The following is a 27,414-nucleotide window of genomic DNA, read 5'->3' on the forward strand; positions in this document are numbered from 1 at the left end:
CTTATATACTGTTGGTGGAACTGCAAATTAGTACAACCTCAATGGAAAATAGTATGGAGATTCCTAAAAGAAATATTACACACACACACACACACACACACAAACACACACACCATGGAGTACTACTCAGCCATATAAAGGAATGAAATAATGTCTTTTGCAGCAACTTGGATGAAACTGGAGATCATTATCCCAAGTGAAATATCTCAGGAGTGGAAAAACAAACACTACCTGTAATCTCTAATAAAGGGGAGCTAAATGGCGGGCACACACGGTCACAAAGAGATGTAGAGGTCATTGGAATCCAAGAAAGGGGGAGGGCGGGAGGGTAAGTGAGGGGTAAAATCTTACCTGTTGGGTGCAATGTACACTATTCTGGTGATGAGCACACTGAAAGACTCAACTTGGGCATTATATAAAGTATCCATGTAACAAAAACATTTACATCCCTTAATATTTTGAAAATAAAAAAATAATAAAAGTGATCTTCCATCTTAGGTTGAAGACCAAAATGGTTCACAAGTGTTAGAGGAAGAGGTCAGCATTGCCTAGAGGAAATTCTGTCTGAGGAAAATGTCCTCCTCCAACCTTTTCAAAGTTTGAACCCTTTCCCCACCTTCACATGGTTTTCCTATTAATGAACCTCCTTTTTGAACAAAAATAAATAAAATAAAATATATCATTGAAATGATAAAATGTTTGAAATGTAAAACTCTAAAATTTTTTAAGGAGAACATAGGATAAATCTTTGAGATTTAGTGCTAGGTGAAGAGTTGTTAGATACTACAACAGAAGCATGTTACATAAAAGAAAAAATAACTTGCGCTGCATCAAGATAAAAAACTTCTGCATCACAAAACAATTCTGCTATGAGGTTGAAATATCATGAATATACAAAGAATTTTCAAAACTCAACAGTTAAATAAAAAATACACAATTATAATATGGGCAAAAGAAATGAGTAGATATTTCACCAAACAGCAGATACACATGGTGAGTAAGCACATGAAAAGTTGCTCAACAACAATTTGCCATTAGGAAAATGTAAATCAATACCAAAATGCTGTATCACTATATACCTGTTAAAATAGCTAAAATTTAAAAAATAATAATAATAAGTGCTTGTGAGGATGCATACAAACTGTATCACTCATTCATTGCTGGTGGGAATGTAAAATGATAAAGTTACTCTGGAAAATACTTCTGAATTTTCTTACAATATGATACATTCTATGCTATGCTTTCCATGACAGTTAAAGTCTATGAGCTACTTATTGGGGGAGGATATTATTTAGTATAAAAAGGGGTTCGACACTGCTCTGTTCAGGATCTATTGTTTCAGGAAGGCACAAAATACACTGTACAACATTCTTCCACATTAAAAAAACTAAGAGCAACTCATTTTTCTATTAGTAAAATAGGACCTTGAGAACTGAATAATTGTACTGAAAATAGGTTCATAGGACTCACAGATGCAAAGCTAGTTTGATTCACAGATTTTCTAGAACTAAGAAGGGTTTTACCTCTGTGAAATACTCATTTGGGGTATACATAACCAGAAGTTTCTCTCTGGACATGAAAATATAGGATAATTAATATCAAAAAATATTTGCCTTTCCCACTATTTGATTTTAGATAATCAGGTTGATCAAATATCTGAAAAAATACATAATAATAATAATATCATTTACTGAACGTTTACAAAGATTTTGGCATTGCGCTAAGCAATTTATATGCATTACATCATTTATCCTCACAGCAACATTATGAGGTATACTTTGTCATCCCCACTTTACAAATGAGGAAATGGAGGCTCAGAGAAGCAAAAATATGTAGCTGAACGTCACACAGGTATTAGTGGTTAAGCAAGAATTTATTTATAATTCCATTTGACTATAAAATCAACATTTTTTTTCACCAGAATACCATATTTTCAAACTGTAAGAGAAATTCCAGGTCATATAGTCCAACCTCCACTCGATGTTATGATTCCTTCTACATTATAGAGACTCCTCTGACTTATGATTGAATACTCTGTAGTAAGGTGGAACATCCTGACCCCCAAATCCATCACTAAATTCAATTGAGTTTACCTCTGTAAAGGCTGTCCAGTCTATCCACTTTGCCTTTTCACTTCCCCTGCAAAATGTCCAAGCAACCTCTGGAAAACAGCATTAGCCAACTAACTAGTCTACCTCTATTCACTCCTATCATTTTCTTATTTGTTTTCTACACATTTCAGCTAAATGTTCTTTTCTAAATATATCACTCTTCTGATTTAATGACTTTCCATTCTTCTTTGGATAAACAGCAAACACCTTGCCATGGCCTATAAGAACAGTGACAGTAAGTGCTGGTTTGCTCACATCTGTCCCAGTTTACTCTGTTCCCAAGCCTAATTATTATTAATTCAGTCCTCTTTCATTCTCAAGAAGGTTCAAGTTTGAACAGTGCATTTTGTGGTCACCCTGTCTATAAAGATTTACGTTATCTGGCTCCAAATACAACAGGTGATTGTACATTTAATTCTTCATTATTCATTTTGACCTAAATACGTAGAATGCATTCATGCATACCTACTATCTTTGTAAAGCTCATTTTTATGGTAAATATGGGGAGCAGCCTGAGCCATCGTGAAACACAGAAAGATAAGTTATCAGTTTTAGAAATGAAGAAAACCAATAAGTTTAATGTTTTCTTCTCATATTCCTACTTCTCAGGTCTTATGTAGCATAAATAGGGAATATGCTAAGACCCAGTAACATGAAACCCTTCTTTCTCCATTCATTAAAGTTTAGCTCTCTTTCTTGAGTGTACAATCTTACCCTTAATAAGAAGGGATCTAACCTATACTAAGCCTATATTGAAGAAAATTAGAGTAATTAGCATCAGATCTTAGTACTTTAAATATAAAAATTCAGAGAGCATTTATATGCAACTATAGTGTATTTAAAATATATTGTACAGGATTCTCTTCCAGTTGACTGGGTCAGATAAACAAATCCTCTTCCCCTACAGCAAACATAAACCTGAACAACTGTTAAAAACAACTATTTCAGTACTCTGGAAATGGACCAAATGTATACAACAGAGAGGTGCTTATTCATGAAAACTACTGAACTTTAGGTAAGAACAGTGTAGAAAGTCACATGCAAAAGACTACATATTATGTGATTTTTAAAATATGAGATATCCAGAAAAGGCAAGGATACAGAGACAGAAAGCAAATCAGTGGCTGAAGGAGACTGGGCTGGCAGTGGGAGTTGACTGCAAAGGGGCTTGAGGAAAACATGGAGGGAAATGGAAAAATTCTAAATCCAGAACATGATTATGATTGTAAACTCTATAATATTTTTTATAAGTATTGAAATGTACACTTACAATGGTTGAATTTTATGGCATGTGCACTATGCCTCAAAAAGCTGTAAAAATATATTTTGCACGTGAGATACGTCAAAGTATTACTTCATGCTGCCTGTTATCACAGGTATGACAAAGACAGCTATGGTTAAACAGAAAAGTAAGACAGAACATGGAATCAATGTAGATTACCCAATCATTTCTACTTAGTTGAACCATTTGATATTTCAACACCATTAAAATTTACTGAAAAATCCATCTATCTTTGAAAAAATACATTGAAACATCCTCTGAAAAAACAAATAGAAATATTATCCTAAATTTCAATTTCTAATTATTTACTGTTTCTTCTCTTTTTGGTCTTCACTTTGTAGACCCTATTTTTTAAATAAAATTTTTAAATAAAAATTTATGTAATCTATAAAGCTTTGAGTCAGAGAGGCAATACTGCTCTGGCTTAACCAACAAAAGATGACCTGTAAGATTTTCCATCTTAAATTTTGTTTCACAGTTCAGCATAAATTATATTCACAAAAGCACTTATATAGTTTTATTCGATATATTACCTTGTCTGACTTGTCAGCCTAAAGTCAACAATAGACTCCTTAAATAAACCAACTCCTACAATGTTGATGACAGTATCCACATCAGGCTCAGTAGCAACCAACGTTATGGGAAACTTCCAGATCCCAAATGTTATGCACTCTATTTTCAGTATAATGTTAGACCTTGAATATAAAAAGAGATTTTAAAAGACACTACATCAAAACAAGCAAAGAGAATAAATATAGCAAATTAATATCTAAGGTCAAAATGTAAGTAAACTTGGTGGTTTCAGCAAAAACACTGGGATGTTTAATTCTTTAAAAATATAGATGGCTGTTAATTACATTGTAGGAATAATTTTTAGGTCATAGTTTGTATTATCATTTTCCCTTTGAGGTAATTATTTTGTAGGGTATCTCATCTACTATTTATTTTTGAAGAAGCAGTAACCTATGCAGAATGGATTCTGCAAATTTTCTCTAACCAACATACCATGTTGTTAATGTACCTAAGAAACTAAGGGTAAATTTGGCAAATGAATTCAAGATTTATACTAGTAGATATTCCATTTGGGTACTTCATGTCAAAATAAAACACTGTGAGAAAGTCTTTTCAACTCTTGCTTCACATATAAAAATTATATTTTCTGTGGATACCTACAAAGGCCCGTATAATTGACAAATTGAAGCTTTTTGAAAATTAAATTGCAACTGGTAAGACCATGTACACCTTGGAGAATAGCATATAATTGAGTGGCAGTTGAATAAAGGAAGAAAGTAGAGATAGACTTTCAAAGCATTTAGCTGTGACAAAGCATGAAGAAATAGGGCAGTACTTGGAGTTGTGGAACGGTTATCTGTTTGCTTGCTTAGGGTGAATGTAACTCATGTAGTGGTGTGGTTATAATATCATAAGTCAGGATTAGCAAATGAAATCACAAGCCTCTTACCTAAAACAGTCAGAAAGAACAGTTCTGGGAACTCTTATTCTTCATAGGTAGGACTGTAGAATTACTCAACCCTTTAGGGAGCAATTGAACAATATCCTACCAAATTTGAAAGGTGCACACAGTAAACCTGCTGTTCCACTATTAGTACTTTCCCCTGCATGTACGCCTCTAAGATTTCAAGAAGTGTCATGTGTAAAGATATTCATTACTGCATTGTTTATACGATCAAAAAAACTGAGAGCAAAATTTTAAAAATGTTTTTTTCAATAGGGTGCTGGTAAAAATAAAGTGTGTTGCACAGAAACAATCTAATACTATGTAGTATATCTTAGCCAATGATAACGGATGTATCATCTTAAACTTATCCAAAATGTAAACTGTAAACCTATACCTCTCTCACATTCTTCTGCCTTTGCAAGAGAAACTATATGCCTCTCTTTGCACTATTTCAAGAGCACTATTTCAAGCACTGATTTTCCTGCTTCTACTTTTGCCACTTTACAAGGAGGAGAAGACTTTCATAATTTAGAGCTATTGTTTTATTTTAGTGTTTTGTTAATTAATATTTAACTCTTTATCTTCCAGTGAGCCAGCCCAAATACATTTGGAACAAGGAGTGGCAGATGTAAATGAATATATACATATATGCACAAAATACAATTGTTAAGATCATCACCCAACACTTACAGAATTTTGAGTATTATGTAAACAAGTTGTCCTAAATCAGTTTCCCCAAATATTTATCTTTCAATAGTTTTCTATTGTTTCTAACATAAAAGACAAACTCATAGCATCAGGATCCTATGGGATCAGATCTCAGCCAAACTCTCCAAACTTACTTCCTCCTTTACTCACTGAATTAGAGAAACGTTGGCCTTCTTAATATTCATTGTTCATGCCAAACACTTCCTGTTCCATGGCCTTTGCATTTATTATTTTCTCTGCCTCAAATGCTCTTTCCAGCTGTTCTAATCTATAAGGTCTTGGTTCAGACATCACTCTATGGAAGCCTAACTATCCATCTTATCTGATGTACATCTTTTATAGCAGCCTATTTCCCCTTATTTATTTCCTTCCTAGGACAATCTGAAATTTGTCTGCTTATCTATACATTTATTTTTCTGTTTTCTATCACTATCACTAGACTATATACTTCAGCAGTAAAATAATTTTTTCTCTTTTGTCGTTATTAATTTTTAAAAAATAAATTAATGAACAAGTTTAAATAAATAATGCTGAATAATTCTATTCAACAGACCAATTCTTTGAGTTAGTGAAAAGTTGCTGAGTCAACTTTTTTGACACATAGGGAAGAAGATCATGCAATTTCAGGGATGACACAGTGAACGATTTCATAGTCAATACTGTAGATTTATAACAATGCATATATTGATATTAATATTTTTTTATTCCAAGTTGTCCCTCTAAAACTGTGAAATAGAACTTTGGAGTTATTCTGTTTAGCTCTTAAGCAGGTAAAAGTTCTAGGAAAATGTCAAGCTAAGGTAATTAGCTTTTCTGAAGATACCAAAAGACAAATGAAATCTATCATTTCTCTATTTAAAATAATGTTTACACCTGTGTTAAGTTAGGATCATCAGACTGATTCATAACAATATTAACTATTGATCTCCTGAGTTTTTGTATTAGGCTCTTGATTTTTATTGAAAGGAAAGGCCCAAAGGAATAATTTTCCTGTATTTTTTTTTTGTAAAACCATAATTTAGGACACTGACCATTATTTTTATATGGTGTTCTGTGAAAGCATGAATGTGAAAAATCACCCAGTATTTTCTTTTTACCAAAACATGAAAATTTGTTCTCCTTAGCTTGCCAACCAAAAAGAGAAGAATTGAATTTAATACTTAATTTAATTATCTAAGTAAAGCATGGTTTAATTATTTTCTTGTTCTTTAGGTGATTCAAAGCTACTGGTTTTATTTTGGGTTTTCTTACTTATATCTCTTGTAATGACTTATCCCAGATATAGTCATGTGCCACATAACAACGTTTCAGTCAATGATGGACCACATATATACAATGGTGGTCCCACATGATTAAAATACCATATTTTTAATGCACTTTTTCTATGTTTAGATATGTTTAGATACATGAATACTTACCATTGTGTTATGATTGCCTACATTATTACACATGTTTGTCGCCTACAGCAATAAGTTATACCATATAGCCTAGGTGTGCAGTAGGCTACACCATTTAGGTTTGTGTAAGTACACTGTATGATATTTGCACGATCACAGAATAGCCTTATCATGTGTTTCTAAGAAAGTATCCCTGACATTAATATGATGTATGGCTGTACATATGGAAGAAGGAATGATAGTAATGAAATATACATATGTGCACAAAATGGAATCATTAAACTACATCAGAACATCAAGCAACACTCACAGAAACTCATGAATCATGTAAAAAATTGTCCTAAATCGTTTTCCCTAATATTCACCAAGAAGTTTTAGATCCACAAAATTTTCAACGAGTATAAATTCACATTGGCTCCACTCATATTTACCAATGATAACATTGTTCCCCTTCTAGTTGCTATTGGTAATGTCCATATGATTAAATTAACATAATACAAAGCTAAATGTGAAAAAATACTAACAAACATAGAAAATTATGAAAATGGAAGAAATGATAAAAAGATGTAATGTTGATGTTTATAGTGTACTTTCTTCTTGTAGCTTGATTTTATTACTGCTTCCTGAAGATGGCCTTGGTATCTTTTAGTTATTGGACTACATATTCACAGCCACTTTACATGCATTGATACATTTAATACATAGTTGAACTTTAGAAAAGATTAAAAGCACAAGTAATACTTTGAATTGTTTTTTCATTGCCAGGCTGTCATGTACTTTGTGTACATTGTGGTTGTAACAAGTATCCCTGCATTTAGACACAAATAACGCTCTATTTCAGAATGAAATATCATATAGTATTTACAGGTAGTAAGTATCAATTGTCCAAAATGTAAATATAACAACAATGGATGAGGTTTCCCCCAAGACAGACATCCAAAGCCCACTATTCTCACAGATTCACTTATACCTTACTGAGGGACGTGTAAGGTTATGGTATTGAGTGGTAAAAGATAATGAAAGCAGCTACAATGTAAAACATAGCTTAGATATTTTCATCATTGGATTGGTTCTGAGAAGTAGTGTCAATAAATATGCTGCTTTTGTACAGTACCAGGTCAGTTTTTTTTTTTTAATTTTACAAAATAGACTATTCTCTTTCATTAATATGATACCCTAATGACCTTAGGAGCTCACAGTTCTTGAAGGATACCTTAGATTTCCAATCATTTAGACTATTCTTTTTCTCATCAGAATACTTTTCATAGCTTTTTGTAGCTAGAAATAATCTAGCCCCAAATATTTCTCTCAACAGCATCGAAAAAGTAATATAACCCAAATATTAAAAAACAGAAAGAAAATCAACATTTGGTTTAAAATAGTAATAATATTGTTTAAAGAAAAAGGAAAGGAAAGCAGGTTTACCTCAATGGTTTCTGTGGTGTAAATACCACAGTGAAGATCAACGTTATCATTTCATCCTTGGTACTATAAGATTTATTGATCAAATATAAAGCCACACGGGGTTCCAAGTGAGACTCCATAACTTCAGATTCAAATTGAATTTCGTACACAAATTCACGTTTTTTAGGCATTTCTAGGAAAATCAAGATTAAAATATAATTCAATTTAATTAGATATGCATAGATTTAACATCAGTGTCAACACTAATGCACAGGTGTTTAGAGGAGGGGAGAGGATATATGTTATTTAGCTTTATATTCATAATTTCTAGTGCACTGCCAGGTATACAATGATATAAAGTATATTTTTGTTAAAAGGTTAATAAATAAATGAATATTAAAAAATATGCAAGACAATTCTCACCATACTTAAATCTTTAAAATTCAGGTTTATGGAAAAAGAAAAAACCAAATGGAAATTAATAATCAACATTAACAATGAAATAAAAATAATAACATTGGCTCTGTATAATAATTGTATTAAAAACCTACAGACATTTAAAGAAATTTATGCAGAAAGGTGTAAAATTTGATTTAAATTAAGTTTAAATAATATTAAAATAGCATTCCAAACTATTAGAGCACGATTTTCAATTTCTGGTATATTTTGATTAAAAAAATGTTTTAGTCTTAGAATATTATAGACAATATGGTTAACAAATATTGCCTTAAGCAGGAGGTTACCAATGGAAAGTAATAGTAAAGTTTTGTTCACTGCACACGAAACATATCTTAAATCCAAAATTAGCATATAGATGACAGGTACAAATATATATTAAATTTACTCTCCATTTACATGTAAGGAGCCCAAATCACACACTTAGAAGTTTGTTGCATGTGGATCATGGAAGAGAGGTTAGAAAATCATGAATTGACTTAATTTCTAAAGCCTGTCTCTGGTGTGTAAAGGTAAAAGTGATCCTTGCATTCCATTATTTTAATTCAAAACTAATGGCTACCTTTCTTTAAGCAATCCTAAGAGACACCAGACCACTTTTTAGAAGTAGATATTAATAATTTTAATTTCTGGTATTGAATTCTGAAAAATAGTCTGGCTATAACAAGCTCAAGTCATATTTAATGATACCTCACCAAATCGTATTAACGTAAAATGTAGCAGACTGACTCCCATACTCACAAGGTCTCCTTTATATTATTTTTCTACACATAAAAATAAATCTCTGACCTCCTAAATTACTGGTTTTCATCCTGTTGACAAAATCAGAAATTTCTGTTCTTATAAATAATCATTCTTTGATGTACCAAAATGAATGTGTCTGTGTATAGTATGTCTATTTGTTCTGAAAATGGAATATGGAAATGTCCCAGAGGAAGCCATAATCCATACAGAGAAAACAACATTTAAGAATTTTAGATGTTTTATGGAAATGAAATTTCCATTGCATTCAAATAACATAATAAAGATTTTCAAAAGCAAATCTTGTATGTAGTTGAGATCTATATCTGTTTTTGCTTAATTATTGAAGCCTTTTTGAGAATGGTGGTTTCAGAATGAAACTAGAGAATGGGAAGCTAATTTTAGTTTCAGAAGCATTGAATCCCCTATAGGGATCTGTCACTGTGTATTTCATAATTCCATTCATCAGAAGGTCCATTGGTACAAAATACAGTCATGATTATCAGCTAAGAGGCGAGGGCTGGAGCAAGTAGGAACCATATGAAAATTTGATATGAGCCTTTAAGGAGGAAGAAAGAATCAGATTTGATGAAATCATGATAAATTGTTATTCTTTATTATGTTTTAAAGTTGATCTATTAGAGTCACTACATTTTACTTGAAATATTATACTATCAGGTAAGAAACATGTGTTTTGCTGTTCTTAATTTGGAAAGAACCTACATGGTCTTTTCATGTACACTGGGTTGATAAGAGCTAAGTCAGTGAGACCAGTCTAAGTTAATTATGATCTGATTATTTGATAAAATCAATGCCTTATGATAAACATAGCTCACAATTTTAAGGAAATAAGTGCAAGTTTCTAAAAATATGTGTATAAATAAATGTATTTTTCCATAACATATATTATAATTTCAAAGTTACAAGTTAACAGTCCTTGGAACAACTGTAACAAATTCAATATTGGAAAAAGATTCTGTCCTTTTTTAGAAAACCCTTAAAAAGACACTTGAGGGAGTGATGTCAGCAAGATGGCTAGTAGGAGGTTCTAACCCTTGTACTCCCTACAAAAACACCAATTTGACAACCATCCATAGACAAAAATACCTCATGAGAGTTCCAGAATCCAGCCCTCACAGCTCACTGCTGAGAAATCCCTCAGCTTAGGAGTTCTCAGATAGAGGGAAGGAAGACCAAAGTGAGCAAGCAACTTCTCCCTGGACCCTAGCACCAGACCTGCCCCAACGGACCCTGGTTCCAGGCCTGCCTTTGCAGATCCAGGCCCGAGGCATGTCCCCACAGATCCTGGCCTCAGGTCTGCCTCCAGAACCAGATATTAGGTTTAAATTGAGACACATTATAACTAAATTGTCAAAAGCCAAAGACAAAAGTAGAATTTTGAAAGCAGCAAGAGAAAATCATCTCATCACATACAAGAGAAGCTCTATATAACTCTCAGTGGATTTCTTGGCAGAAACCTTACAGGCCAAGAAAAAGTGACATGACATATTCAAATGAAAGATGAATCCAAGAACACTATAGTTGGCAAAACTGTCCTTTAAAAATGAAGAAGAGATAATCACATTCTCAGATAAACAAAAACTGAGCAAGTTTCTCACTACTAGACCTTACTTACAAAAAGTATTAATAGGGAGTTCCTCAAGTTGAAATGAAAAGATGCTCAACAGCAACATACAAACATATGAAAGTATCAATCTCACTGGCAAAGGTAAATATATATACAAACGCAGAATAATGCAATACTGCAATAGTGATGTACAACTCACTTTTGAATTCAGTATAAAAGTTAAAAGATAAAATTATTTAGGATAACTATAACCACAAAATTGTTTAATGAATACACAACAAAAAAGGAAGTAAATTCTAATATGAATAACATCAAGTGTGTTTAGGAGGAATAAAACTGTTTTTGTATGTTAATGAAGTTAAGTTCTTATCTGCTCAAAATAGATTGTTTTGTATCTTACAATATACAATGGTTATCATGCTTGTCTTCTCAAAGCACCTCTCATTATTATTTGTCTCCCTGAAGATTTTCATGAACTGCTGATGAAGACCTATGGATTTTATATCAATTAAACTTTCTAGCTATAGCTAAATTCATGATTATGAGGCAGATAATTTTGTTCCCATAGCCAACATCTAAGCATACTTTAAAAAGATGACATTTTTCTTATCATTTATATTTATATTTTCATTTTATTCATTCAGCAAATATTGAGGCTTTCATTGGAATCAAAGGTCCAGCTCATGTCCTCATGAAGCTTATGACCAAGAGGAGAGAACTGACAATAAACTGCTCATGCCAAAATAGTTTTTAAATTATCACTGTGCTAATCACTACCATGGAAAAGTAAAGGAGGCCATGAGAACACAGGTCCTGGGAATCTGTCTGCTAAGGATGCCAGAGGAAGAGATCAACACCAAACTGAAAGTTGTGCAAAGGTTAGCTGGATATAGGGAAGCAGAAAACTGCTTGTACTCACTGAAGCAGCTTGAGGGAATTGTTCATGGTGGAAACCAGCTGGGCCCATTTGAAGAAGAAGTCATGTGGGTGGGGCAGAGGAAATGAGAGGAGCTTGTTAAAAATGTAGCAGGCAGGCTGGGCGCAGTGGCTCCTGCCTTCAATCCTAGCACTCTGGGAGGCCGAGGCGGGAGGATCGCTTGAGGTCAGGAGTTCAAGACCAGCTCTGAGCAAGAGCGAGACCCCGTCTCTACTAAAAATAGAAAGAAATGATCTGGACAACTAAAAATATATAGAAAAAATTAGCTGGGCATGGTGGCGCGTGCCTGTAGTCCCAGCTACTCGGGAGGCTGAGGCAGAAGGATTGCTTAAGCCCAGGAGTTTGAGGTTGCTGTGAGCGAGGCTGATGCCACGGCACTCTAGCCCGGGCAACAGAGCAAGACTCTGTCTCCAAAAAAAAAAAAAAGTTAAAAAATGTAGCAAAGTTGGTAAGAGTGAGACCATGCAGGGTATGGTGAGGATTTGCAACTTCTACAAATAATAGCAGGTAATTAGTGATTAGCACCCAATTTCAAACTCTATGCAAGATTTAGGTATCACATTTTTGTACCTTTTCATAGATGATTCTTTTTTGTAATTCTGAGAAAACTCACTGAACTCCATTGAGAGGATTGTTTCCATTTCAAAATATCATTTGTTAGTGACTGAAGATGGGCCTTCTAGTACATCACTATCACATGATACCCAGCTAGAGCTTTACATAATGATGATGATATCTAACACTTATGGAACACTCATTAAGAACCAGGTACTTTTTAAGGATTATACATGCATTTACACATTTAATCCTCAAAAATATTCTATAAAATGGATACCATTATTATCTCTACATTACAGTTGAAGAAACTGAGTTTACAGTGAAGTAATTTTCCCAAGGTCCTACTAAATATATAACCCAAGATGTCTGACTTCATAGTTGACAACCTAAGATAGCTGACTTGTCATATGGTACAATTGCTGAAGAAGCACTATTAGCATTGTCTGGAAATGTGTAGGACATAATCTGTCCACAGGAATGTGGTGGCCCCAGGGCTCTAACCTGGGGCACTCAAACATAAAACATTTAGATCATGGTCAGAGAAAGGGAAGTGAACAACAGAGATGGAGAAGGGACAACCTGTGAGGTAATAAGTTAATAAGGTTAGTCATGAAAACCAAGAGCAGAAAGTCCTTCAACTTGGTCAGTTGGTAAATTCTATGGACAGGTAGAGTAAGGTCAGAACATAAATCTGATCATTGTATTAGGCCTACTAAATAAGGTTGACAGTCTTTTCAAGGATAATTCTATTAGAGTAGGTACTACAAAAGCCTTAATGGAGTGAATTGATCAGAATAATCAAAGTAAAGAGGAGCAGAGCAAAGGATCAAAGGCTAGAGGCCAATGTTGGGTCAAGGGAGGATGAATGGCAGGTTTCTCAGGAGCTATTTGTGATGACAGACCAAAATCTACATGGGAGTTTATATACAATATGCAAACAAAAACACAGCAAGATGACTGGCCTAGAGTGAAATGAGACAAGTCTGACACATAAATCACAAAATCAGACACATAAGAGACAACAGGTTCATCAAAGAACAACAGTCTTGAGCTATAGAACATCTGGGAAATAAAAAGAAGACGTACAGTTATGGAGTAAAACTACTCTCAGATAGAAAGCCCCAAAGAGAAAGTCACTGAACTAATTCCCAGAGAAACACAAAGAATTCAGAGACCGAGAGTTACTTAGGAAGGAAAAATACAATTATAGGGGAAATCCTGCTCACAGACAATGATTCGTAATTGTATAGGAGTGACATTGCAAAACACACTCCAAAAGTCCAAGTATAATATTTAATAATATCCCAGTAGGGCAATACCAATTGATTTAAATAGTAAAGATGCATAAATCTAGCATGTTGAATAGATGTTTTTTGAACCCCCTGACAACAGAGTCTGTGTCTTGATGATTTTGGAATCTCTGGGGCTGAGCATAATATCTGGCAGTAAAGATGCTTGCTAGATTGTTGGTGAATGATAAAGATATGAAAGCGATCAATCTCAGTTAACTCAAATGTATGTATGGTGAGTCTGGGTGGAGAGAGAAGAGAGGTCCTTACATTTTCATTTAAAGAGGCTTGATAGTTTTATGTGATTCAAAGTATATTATGAAGATAAAGGGAGGATGATAGGAAGGGAATGTTCGGGATTCTTATCTCCTACTTGTTAGATTTACATAGAGAGGCCTACTTGTTAGCTTTACATATTCACTCACAAGAAAGGAAAAGCATAGGAGGAAAAATATCTCAACTTCATTACGCCTTCTCCATTACGATTTGCCATGGGAGGAAAAGAATCAAATCTGATCAGTGAATATGAGTGAAGAAATGGAACAGGAGTGGATAAGCACACCCTTTTCGCTCTTTCCCAATGTCTTGAATCCAGGATTCACACTTTCTTCTCCTCCCTCATGTGTAGGTTGTTTGTCCCTGCAAGGAGTCTACAACTGCCCAGTTTGGCATGAATGCACTCAATTTGGTGGAGGTTATTATAATAATAAGCCCAAATGAGTCCACAGTTCCAGGTAACTTTCCAGTTCATTTTTATAATGAATAAAGCTAACATTTTTATCTCCATTTGCTTCATTTTACATCTCCTCCTCAGTTGGTTTCAAACTCAAATGAGGGAACACAAGTGTGCGATTAATTATCACTCCTAAAACCTTAATCAGAGTCCAAGCCACAGTGCTTTAATTTCCACCATAAGGGATTTAAGAGACAGTAGAAAGTACAAAATGGCATGGACAACATGACTCTTTAATGTGCTGTGTAAACTGTAATTAAATTACACAAAAGGGGGAAAGGAGCTGGTTTGCTTTTTAACATACTAAAAACTAAAATAATATTCAGACTTTCTGGTCAGACTTGTCCTTTCATAAAGAAATAGGTGGGAGGGACAGGGCAAGCAGGGAGACTTAGGGGGAGTGCAGGAAGTTGGTTATGCCCCTGTAATAAGGGCAGGGAAAGAACCAAGTAATTGCCATATGCCTTTAAGGGGAAAATGAGGTCAACTCATTCTACCAAATATTCAGGTACCACAGAGACATAGAAAATATTAAAGTTGAGAGGACTGATCTATTCTACTTCTGCCTAACAGAACATACTTCGGGAGAACAACAAAGAAGATTCACAAATTGAAATGTATTTAGCCAAAAAACAGATGAGCATGTTGAGCTTGGTGGTGCTGAGCAGAGAAGAAAAGCTGTTTTAGAGAGAATTATGAGTGGGGATAAGCCTGTGAACCTTCTATATAGTTATTTTCAATATTAAATATTATTTTTCATCACAACAAGTAATGAAGCAGTAAAATAAGAGCCATAGCAAAAGGTGTATTCTCAAGACCTATTTTAGACAGACTGCTTTCCTAATATGACTTTTAGCATTGCCAAAATGATGTTTGGCAGCTTGATTATCTAGGAGGAAGTTGATTTTTTCAAGTAATAAGTTTTAATCAATTTATATTCTCAGAATTATAACTTCTTAGCCGGGCACAGTGGCTAATGCCTGTAATCCTAGCACTTTGGGAGGCCGAGGAAGGAGGATTACTTGAGGCCAGGAGTTGGAGACCAGCCTAAGCAAAACAAGGAGACCTTGTCTCTATGAAAAACAGAAAAAAATAGCTGAGCATGATGGTGCATGCTGTAGTCCCAGCTACTAGGGAGGCTGAGGAGGGAGAGTCACTTGAGTCCTCGAGTTTGAGGTTGCAGTGAGCTATGATGACACTACTGCACTCTAGCTGGAGCAACAGAGGAAGGCACTGTCTCAAAAAAAAAAAAGTTCAAAAAAAAAAGAATTAAAACTTCTTTAGTTTACAACCTAACAAGACTACAACTTAAACAATTTAAAATAGAGAGAACATATTAAAATGGTTTCCATGTACAAGCATTTCTTTACCTGCCTTTACACTTAGTATAACATGCAATCTACCCTCTTAACAAATTTTGATTTCAATAGATTTAGGGGGTACAAGTGCTTTTTATTACACGGATTAATTGTGTTATATAATGCTGAAATCAGGGCTTTTGGTGTACAGCCTCTATGGAAAACAGTATAGAGAGTCCTCAAAGAACTAAAAGTAGACTTACCATTCAATCCAGCAATCACACTACTGGGTATCTACCCAAAGGAAAAGAAGTCATTATATTAACAAATTTGTTAATTGCACAATACAATATTGTTAACAATAGGCACTATGTTGTACAATAGATCTCTAGAATTTATTCATCTTGCACAACTGAAACTTTATACTCATACAACAAAAACTACCCATTTCCTCTTCCCTCTAGACCCTGGCAACCACTATTCCACTCTGGGCTTCTATGCGTTTGACTATTTTAAATTTGTAAGTGGTATCACGTAGTATTTGTCTTTCTGTGACTGGCTTATTTCCCTAGCATAATATCCTCCAGGTTTATCCATGTTGTCACATAATAGAATGTCCTTCTTTTTTAAGGCTGAATAGTATTAAATTCTATGTATATATCACATTTTCTTTGTCTACTCATCTGTGGTCAGACATTTATATTGTTTCCACAGCTTGGCTATTGTGAATAATGTTACAATGAACATGGAGGTACAGACATCTCTTTGAGATCCTGATTTCAATTATTTTCAGTAAATACCCAGAATAAGATTGCTGGATCAGTGGTAGTTCTGTTTTTAACTTTTTGAGGAGCCTCCATATTGTTATATTGTTTTCCATAGCAGCTGCTCCATTTTGTATTCCCATCAACAGTGTGTAAGGGTTCAAATTTCCCCACATCCTTGCCAACACTTGGGTTTTGTTTGTTTTGTTTTGTTGATAATAACCATGCTGACAGGTGTGAGGTTATATCTCACTGTGGTTTTGATTTGCACTTCCCTGATGATTAGTGACACTGAGTATTTTTTTCATATAGCTATTGATCCTTTATATATCTTCTTTGGAAAAAGGCTGGTTTAAGTCCATAGCCTGTTTTTTAATAAGGTTATTAATTGTTTTTAAAATTATTGAGTTGTAGAAGTTCCTTATATATTTTAGAGATTAATCTCTTATTAGATATATGGTTTGTAATTATCTTTTCTCATTCCATAGGTTGCCTTTTCACCCTGTTGATTATTTCCATAGCTGCGAAGAAGTTTTTGAGTTTGATGTAGTCTTACTTGTTTATTTTTGTTTTTGCTGTCTGGGCTTTTAATGTTATAATCATGAAATTGTTGCCAAAACCAATGTCATGAGAAGACAGGGACAGGATCTCTAGCAAGAGGGTGTCCTAAATCTCCCTATAGGCTTTGGTGAGTATGGTTTCATATTCTCCCAAGGTACAAGACCCTTTCAATTAATTTCTCTTGTCTCATGAAGGGAATTTGTCCATGAATTGTTCCTGACTTAGTGTGTTTGTGGGTGGACGCAGAGCCCAGGGCTCTCTATTCCACCATGTTGCTGACATCATTTGGTGCCATATTATTTATTTCAAGTGATACACCATATTTTTAGATATATAGATAACATATTTGAAATTATTTTGATTTTTTAAAAATGAGATAGCAAAATTTTCATATAAAAATCTGGAATATATAACAAATGCGTACAATAAACCTTATTATATAAAACTTATTTGCCTATTATATCTAATTTATGTCACTTTTTATATTTCTTGAAATAAGAAACATTTTATTCAAGGTTTGTTTCTAAGTTTAAAGCTGCAAGTCATGGCTTTAATCTTATTCCTTAGAGTAAAAGAAGAAATTAAAGTTGAGGGAAAGTGAAAATTACACTTACTACAGTTTTTTTGTCTTCTCACTGTTGACAGAATCACAATATATGTCTTATAAATCCAGTAATAACCATAACTGTTGGCATTTTTGAGCTACCTACTATGTAAAAACAACAAACATAACAACTGAGTACTCCGTAAACACCATTTGAATGTTATGTTATAAATGACAAGTAAATGAGCATGCATCTTCATGAAACTCAGTATTCAGCAACCTGCAATTCAAGGAAATTGAGTTTTTATTTATTATCATTTTATATATCCATGACTGTTTTAACTTACCAGAAAAACTGTCATGACAATTACATGAATTTTTTTTTGGAATCACTAAAAATTCGGTCATTTCTTGAGTAGGATGTTTTCCAAAAAAATCACCACACAGTGTAACTTCCACATTCTCTTCCACCCGCTTCCTGGACTGACATTGTATGACAACTATAGGAGAGAAACATTTCAAGTTAATTTGGCTAGTAGGTTATATGATCATTCTTAAGATGGAAGAAAATGAACTACATCATAAAAAAAATTAAACTTCCTTTGGCCATACTTTGACTTTTCATCGCATTTGATCCTATACACACATGCATATATACCACACGCACACCCTCACACACATACACTCATGCAAAATCTACATACATTGATACTTTTGAAACAAATATAAATATATATAATTTCATATTTATATAATTATAAACAGTATATAAAAACAGTATAGCAAAAGATATGTCTGTAAGATGTACACTAGATTAGATTATATCAGGATGTAGAAATTTGATTGAGGAACTGATAAAGTTATATCCATACTCAAATAACAATTGTAAATATGTGAATTTCTCCCCTTTTAAAATCTATATATTCATCATGGTAATACCAAGCTCTACTTTTATAATAATACTATAGCAAATGCTTTCAAATAATTTTTAAAAATAAGTTTTGTAACACTTATTTTGCACTAACATTTAAAAAATATTTCCTTTTAAATTCCTTATGTTTTTACATACACCTTAAAATTCATATTTTCATTATTTAAACAAAATATTTAAATTATTTCTAAATTACTTTTAAATTTACCAAAAAATACCCTTTTAACAGTTAAAAAAATTGTAATGAATTATTTAAAATTAAGGTTAATATGTGATTATATATTAATTTAGTGTGCGACATTAAACATTTATACATATATGTATTAAATGCCAGTATTTTCTTATATCAAGGGCAGGAGAAGTTTTCAGCAATTTTATGAGAAATCAAAATATTGTTTTTATGTACAAGTATTAATTATGTAAAGAAAGAGTACTAATGTATTTTTTGGCATTAGTTCTATAACATTATGGGGTCATGTGTAGTTGAGTCCACATAAATAAGAACATTATTTACCCAAATATATTAAATGTTATACTTTTATCAAGTCAAACACACATTGAATATAAGGGAAAAGGGGAATCATAAAAAAGCATTTGAAATGTATTATGCTATGATTTTGTGGGATCAATAATAATATAATCACATAAACTACAAAATTAGATGATGTCCTCAGATTGTGTTTTCACAATACATGTGATATTTATAGTATAAAAATATTATAATGTATTTATTTTTTCATTCTAAAATTTATAAATTTATACTGAACATTCTGGACTTAGAATAAGTATGTGAAATATACAATAAGGGTACAAAGATAGATATAAAAGGGTTAAAATGGTTAGGAAAAATATATGAGCCTTTCTGGTTATAATTAATTGTAGTCTTAAAGCATTAAATTGGAAATAAGTGTGATGAAAGTCACAATTAGCATCATATTTTTGGTCTTGTCCTATGGGTCCTTAGGAAATTAGTACCCTGACAATGGAAAGATCATGTAATCACAATGGATTCACATTCTATTGTCTTTAAATGTGACAGGTAGTAGAGTCCTTTTCCAATTATCTGCCCCAATAGACAGTAGTAGATAAGAATTCACAAAGACAAAAGGTGGTTCACAGAACAGCAAAAGTATCCTAGGTTTGAGAAGAACCTGAATGATAGATACATAAAAAAGCAAAAAATAATAATAATAATAAACTTTGACAGTAATGCAGTTGAGCAGGGAAAGTAGTAGGTTATATCTGGTGGGTTATTAAATAAAGAATGGAGGATGGACTGTGCAGAAAGCAAATAATATGTATTTATAAAATTATACCCACTTTCTTTTCAAAGGCATTTGCAATTAAAAATAACTATCAGCGGCCGGGCGCGGTGGCTCACGCCTGTAATCCTAGCACTCTGGGAGGCCGAGGTGGGCGGATCGTTTGAGCTCAGGAGTTCGAGACCAGCCTGAGCAAGAGCGAGACCCCATCTCTACTAAAAATAGAAAGAAATTATATGGACAGCTAAAAATATATATAGAAAAAATTAGCCGGGCATGGTGGTGCATGCCTGTAGTCCCAGCTACTCGGGAGGCTGAGACAGGAGGATCGCTTGAGCTCAGGAGTTTGAGGTTGCTGTGAGCTAGGCTGACGCCACGGCACTCACTCTAGCCTGGGCAACCGAGTGAGACTCTGTCTCAAAAAAAAAAAAAAACTATCAGCATAGATTTTAAATTTTGGTAAAATGATTTCATAACTAATATACAATCTATTTCAGGACACCAATATTACTACTGGGTTGTGCTAATCTGAGGTAAGCTATTTACAGAACTCACATTTAATTTAAAAATCAAGTAATTACCAAGAAAAGTGACTTGAAGGAAAATGCTCTGGAGCACATTTAACTTTCTTTGAAGAAAAATGTACAAGAAATTTATGTTTCTATCTTCTCATAGGCTTTGTTTTTGACTGAAAATTTTTTGCTTTAAGCCTTTAATCTGCAGAAGATAAAATCTTGTCTGCAGCAGACATGAGCAACACTACTATTAGAATTCCAACAGAGTAATGTCTAGGCTTTATTACATCACTTTGATCAGATGACTGTATATTATAAATTTTAAAAAGTTCAGCTCTATGGAAAATATACAATCAACTATCTTCCAGAAGGAAGTAAAGGAAACATTTTGACATATTTGTGAAACATTCTGAAGATAATTTAGTATATTTGAAATATTTATGTATGTGTTGATAATTTTTTAATTCAAGAGTAAAAGTACTTCAGGCCGGGCGCGGTGGCTCACGCCTGTAATCCTAGCACTCTGGGAGGCCGAGGTGGGCGGATCGTTTGAGCTCAGGAGTTCGAGACCAGCCTGAGCAAGAGCGAGACCCCATCTCTACTGAAAATAGAAAGAAATTATATGGACAGCTAAAAATATATATAGAAAAAATTAGCCGGGCATGGTGGTGCATGCCTGTAGTCCCAACTACTCGGGAGGCTGAGACAGGAGGATCCCTTGAGCTCAGGAGTTTGAGGTTGCTGTGAGCTAGGCTGACGCCACGGCACTCACTCTAGCCTGGGCAACAAAGTGAGACTCTGTCTCAAAAAAAAAAAAAAAAAAAAAAGAGTAAAAGTACTTCAAGTAAAAGAAATGACATCTATTGTCAAAGGTACTATTCTATATGTGGATTTTTACTACAGTTAAACTACATAAGGAAATATGTAGTCTTGGCCTTCCTTTTATAATCAGTGTATTTGGAGAAATGCTTTATTTACAAGCAAAACTTACTAGTTTCTCTTCTTTCTAAGTGTGGTGACACATGTTGGCGAAAGTCTAACTCCTTTTTAGTTGCAAAGACTAGTATTGGAGGGATAAGGGAAAAGCAAAACTTCAAGACTTAACTCATTTGTGCTGCTCAAGAGAGAGATCCAATATAGATAGCCCTTTGTTTTGCAGAGCAATTCAATTCGTCTTAGCTATATAGAACTCCACCTAGAGCCTGGTAAGAGGTTGGAATACTCAATTTTGCTGTATGGTTATCTAAAAGAAATTTTGTTTCTACGGCTGATCCTGGGAAGAAAATGGGAAAATCAAAGAATATGAAAGAAGCAAGAAGAGTATTGATGAACAAGAATACATAGAAACTTGAGAGAAGCCTGGGGTATGTTGGAGAAAAAAAGGGGTCATTGAAAAAATAAATATATTTAAGAGCAGAGATTTTATATTGTGTGTATCTTGGCAAAGTAAACCTCACTGAAAACTTCAGTACATCCTGACTAATTCTGGAGAACATCATAAAGATTTTGCATCTCTGAGACAAGTAAGAATAAAGGGATCGTCATCCCCACAGATAGTTCTTAGATGAGACTGAGAGTTACACAGAAGCTGAAATAGGATGATTGAAAGTGGCCTGGGAACAAGCGTACCTGGGAATCTTATAGATCTAGTGCAGGGCTGTGAGGGATAAAGGAGTCTGAAGTTAATTTCATTTTAACTTTAACTGATAACTGGGTTTACTCAATAGGAAGGCAACAGGAAATGGTTTGGTTTTGTGGAGGTCATTGGATTCATTGGAAGAGCAGGTTTATGTCCCAGTATTCCCACCCATAGGGCTGCTCATGTCATTACTTACTTTCTATGGATCTTGAACAAAGAGATGGGATTAGAGGATGTCTAAGGTGCCTTATACTTCTGGTGTTCTCTGACTCTATACCTACCTGGAGGAGATTTAGGAAATGGTGCCTCTGGGAGTCCAAGAATAGGGTACATCCACTGTATTGCTTGAATTTCTCCACTGTCTACTCCCATAGTTCTAATTAGAAATTAAAATATTAAGAGTGAACAAAAAAGAGAAACGCTTTCCACATTAGCATAAAATCGCTTATTCTTTATTAACCTCATGGTATTTTACTAAAGCTTGTGAATTTAAACTTTGGTAGAGAGAAACTGACAAAATAGAAAACTTCTTCTGCAAGTATTGATTTTATAAACATTTGAAAGCCAATCCTGGGAAATTATCACAAAGAAAACTATAATAAAACTATCATGAGATATATGTTAAAGTTGAAGAGATTTTTCCCTATTTTAAAGATCGCTATTAGTATTTATTGATGTGACTCAACTGTGATTAATTAGAGGTAATACAGTCCTCACAGTTTATATTGTAAATTGGACAGGCAAAGCACAAAACAAAAAATGCCATAAAGTACAGGACTTCAGAAAGTGATAAGGAATTTACTTTTAGGGGATACCAGTTAAAAGAAAGAGAGCATTTATCCAAATATTTTTCATCATACACCTTTAGTAAGACAGTAATACTAGAAAAATATTTCTGATCCTTGTTGAAGATGGGATTTTCTTGTTCAAATAAAATGCAAAACAGTGCAGGCAGGATCAGTTGTGTATGTGACTTGTGCAATTGCATAACATCCCACACTTAGAAGAGCTCCCTGCTTGTTTAATGCACTACTGTAACTGACTTGAAATTCTTGATAATTTTGAACAAGGGCCCCCTCATTCTCATTTTGTACTGCAAATCACAAATTATTAATATGTAGCCAGTCTTGGCTGTAAAAGTGGTGAAATGCATGGCAGAATGGATACTAATAAGCCCATAATAAGGAATTTAAAAAACTGTTTGGAAGAAATATACATATGTAGGACAAAATCAGAATTTCTGTTTAACTAAAATAAAGAAATATACATATGTAGGACAAAATCAGAATTTCTGTTTAACTAAAATTTCTAGACCATTATTTGATTAAACTATAAAGGCAGAGAAAACATTTCAATTTTGCACCATTATTGAAATTTGCTTAAATTTAAGCTAAGCAAGAAGGCCACCAGTAAGCTGCATCTGGCAATGACACAGTAGTGCCATGGCAGTACATAGTACATAGTAGTAGTCATAGCAGTGTTTCCTCAGGATTTCATATCCACCTGGCACAGTGTCATCACTTGTTGAATGCCCGTATCATAAGTCTTATACTTTCCCCAGCTGTTTTAGGTTGCCCTCTGGATTTTGATTATTTATTGTCTTAAAAGTCACTATTTTCCCAGTCAAAAAGGAGTCCATTTGCATATCCCTGACTCTGATTCTTTGATAATGATATTTAAGATTAAACTTGTTCATCATTCAGAAATTCAAATAAGCAATTATATATATTACATATTATTCTAACAATAAAAATTATATTTTATGAATACATGAAACATACTTTAAAATATGAATATATAATACATATTAAATATTATTATATTATATGTATTATATATGTATTAAATATTTTATATTATATGTAGTACATATCATATATAATATATATGTCTACATAATACTTTCCTCTTCTGAAAAGACTAATTTTAGCAGTTCAGTGAATATGAAATCATGAGCTTTACATGTAAAGGAAACCTATCACATCAGTGCCAGTCAAAATAAAATCATTTTCCTTCAATGTCTTTATTTAAATGTTACCTTTTCATGTTTATATCCAATTCATCAAAATTGTCAATAGGCCAATTTTTTGTATTTGCTCTCATCATCTGAACAACGACTATTGTTTTGTATAATTTCATGTTTGGGGGCACAAATAACACTGAGATATCTAGATGTCCTTTAGGAGGCAATGCAATTCCTGTAAAACATACAAAAATAGTTTTAATGTAATAAATATTTACAGAATATAGTTTAACAGCAGAAAGTAATCATCTAATTCTCTTACTGATTATCAATTTTTCAAAATTGCTTCTGAACAGAACATATATTATGCTAAATTATACATGCATTTCACTATTTTCCCTCAAATGTCATCAACTCTATTAAAATACACATTTTATCCTGAGGTAAGAAATTTCTCCTGAAGAGACTGGAAGGCCTGAGGGAATGTTGAAAGCGATGGCTGGGGTTTCCCAAAGTGATAAAAGTACCATAAAGCCCACGAGTCTTTTCAAGACTTACTCCATTTTACAGAGGAGAAAGTACAGCAATTTTTGATCCTTTAATTTCTTGTGTATTTTTTTCTAGACCATAACAGGCCCAGGTCTCTGACTGGAGCCCCAAAATTGCTGCCAGTAAAAACTGTTAAGTTATTTAGCTGATCCATGAGGAAAGTCAAAGCTTGTTTGTGAAAGAAAGAGGCATTTGCTCCCAGTTGGGAAAACCAGAAGCCAGAAAAACTGACAGTATTTTCTTGTGGTCTGATGGATTCGAATTTTTCAACCTTTACTATGCATAAGAACCATCTGAGAAACTTGATAGACATGGGCTTGCTGAGCCCTATCCCTAGAGATTCTGATTTATTCAGTTGGAGTATGAGCCCTGGAAGCTGCATGCGTAAGCAGCACCTCATGGGATCCAAAAGCAGATGGTCATGAGACCATACTTTGAAAATAACAAAAACAAAATAAAAACTACCTGTTGGACAATTTTTGAGAGGTTGGAGGAGTGGTGAGTTTCAGGCCACTTGTAACAGGGAGAATTTCCAAGCAATGAGCATCTACCTTTATTTTGAACAGTAACACTACTTCTTTATAAGAAAATAGAGGATTCTTTTTTTTTTTTTTTTGAGACAGAGTCTCACTTTGTTGCTCAGGCTAGAGTGAGTGCCGTGGCATCAGCCTAGCTCACAGCAACCTCAAACTCCTGGGCTTAAGCGATCCTCCTGCCTCAGCCTCCCGAGTAGCTGGGACGATAGGCATGCACCACCATGCCCGGCTAATTTTTTCTATATATATTTTAGTTGGCCAGATAATTTCTTTTTATTTTTAGTAGAGACGGGGTCTCGCTCTTGCTCAGGCTGGTCTCGAACTCCTGACCTTGAGCGATCCACCCGCCTCGGCCTCCCAGAGTGCTAGGATTACAGGCGTGAGCCACTGCGCTCGGCCCCAGAAAATAGAGGATTCTTGACTACACTTTATTTTAATTCTTTGTTATGACTGATGATAATCAAAACCATTTTGTCTCAGATGAGAATACTGTATTAAACTATTAAGAACATCAAAAATGGTCTTTCTGCAAAACATTCCAACTGAAAATTCTTTTAAATTTTCAAATATTTAATTTTATTCCTTGAAGAAATTAAAATGTTCTAAGGCCTATTACTATAGTTAATGATAACTAATTAGTATGATTAATAGTTAATATTTATTGAGCATTGACTATATGCCAGGCTCTGTGTTAAGTATTTTTTTATACAATATCGTATTTAATTCTCAGAAAACCACCATAAATTAAGAGCTATTGTGTTTCTTATTTTAGAGATGGAGAAATTGAGGCATTTGGGTGAAATAATTTGTCCAAAGTCCCACTGAAAGATTATGCTGTTTACTCAGATATCTAAACAAAGTATATTATCTTCAACTTTGTCTTTATATATAGCTCTATATTTTTAATAAATCATTGTAGTGTGAAATAGAGTTAATTAAAACAAATACACTTCCTATAAAAACAGTCTTATACATTATAAAGCTCATTATATTTTGCATACAGAGAGATCTTTGTAAGAACTTGTAAGATACGTTTGAACTCTGGACTTACTCTTTTCTTTTTTATTGATATTTTATTGTGGTTTTCAATCTTTCTTTGCACAATAAAAGAGATTTTCTATTGTAACTTCAAATCTATAAACCTTACTCCAAGGTAATGAAAGAGCAAACTGGATGAGTGTATATTTCAAAGCTCATAAGTGCAAATCTTAAGCCAATAGTTTATGGGAATTTCACTCTTCCTTTTTAATTATGGTGAAATTACAGATTAATTCATTTTAAAATGTCTGGATAAAAACAGCAAAAGCTAAGTCAAATAAACCACACATACATCCCAAAGCAATCAATTTTAGGAATCATCAGTTGCCCTTACAAAGATTATATTATCACTAAAAATAGATTATATTACAACTAAAAATAAACCTAGAATTTTAGGTAATGTAGATAGTGTAAGGAGTCAAGAGAGATAGAAAAGAGTAATTCATTAGTTATACCATGCTATCTTATAATGTTTAAATTGAAAGAATAAAAAGATAATGCCAGGACAAATAAACCCATTTAATTAAAAATATAGTAGCCTATTTGTGGTTGTAACTTCTTACCAAGCCTACAAGTAGAACTGTAGTTCACTATTGAATTCATCATAAGTTTCTTTAGCTGCAATTATACACTTAAATAGTAAGAACCACTGTAATGCTGTTAACTTCCAAGAAATCACTGAAATTTGACATTAAAAAGAACTTTGAGATTTATCAAGTTCATTTTTCATCTCACAAATTAGTTTTAATTTCTTTGATTTCCCACTGTCATGTGCAACACACTACCCAGGTTTTATTCTGATACTTACATGTTTTAATTTTTATAGTTAAATATTTGATCCATTTGTAATTTATCCTTATGTTTGGAATAAAAATGTATCTAATGTTATTGTTTTTATTTTTTAAAATGTTTTCCCTTTTATTAATTTCAATATATTAAGGAGATACAAATGTATTTGCTACATGGATACCTAGTATAATGCTTAAGTCAGGGCTTTTAGTGTGCCAATCACCAGAATAGTGTTTATTGTATCCAATAGGTAAGTTGTTACCCCTCACTCACTCCCATCCTCTCCCTTTTTGGTTTCCAGTGATCTTTTCATCTCTTTGTGCCCATGTGTGCTGACCTTTTGGCTCCCAATTATTAGAGAG

At 33.5% G+C, this 27,414-nt stretch overlaps 1 protein-coding gene across 1 annotated transcript in view; it reads right to left on the reverse strand.

Annotated features, from left to right (window-relative positions):
• CFAP47 (cilia and flagella associated protein 47) overlaps window positions 1-27,414 on the reverse strand; it is a 541,061-nt gene that overhangs the window by 149,609 nt on the left and 364,038 nt on the right. Inside the window, exons 59-63 of the mRNA XM_069464301.1 lie at window positions 24,216-24,375; window positions 22,459-22,553; window positions 18,178-18,330; window positions 8,383-8,554; window positions 3,927-4,088 (exon numbers count right to left, since the gene is read on the reverse strand). Of these exons, the coding sequence (XP_069320402.1) occupies window positions 3,927-4,088; window positions 8,383-8,554; window positions 18,178-18,330; window positions 22,459-22,553; window positions 24,216-24,375 (742 nt within the window). The remainder of the gene's footprint in view (window positions 1-3,926; window positions 4,089-8,382; window positions 8,555-18,177; window positions 18,331-22,458; window positions 22,554-24,215; window positions 24,376-27,414) is intronic.

The sequence above is a fragment of the Eulemur rufifrons genome, chromosome 30, assembly GCF_041146395.1.
Source record: "Eulemur rufifrons isolate Redbay chromosome 30, OSU_ERuf_1, whole genome shotgun sequence".
In the NCBI taxonomy this organism is placed as follows: Eukaryota; Metazoa; Chordata; class Mammalia; order Primates; family Lemuridae; genus Eulemur; species Eulemur rufifrons.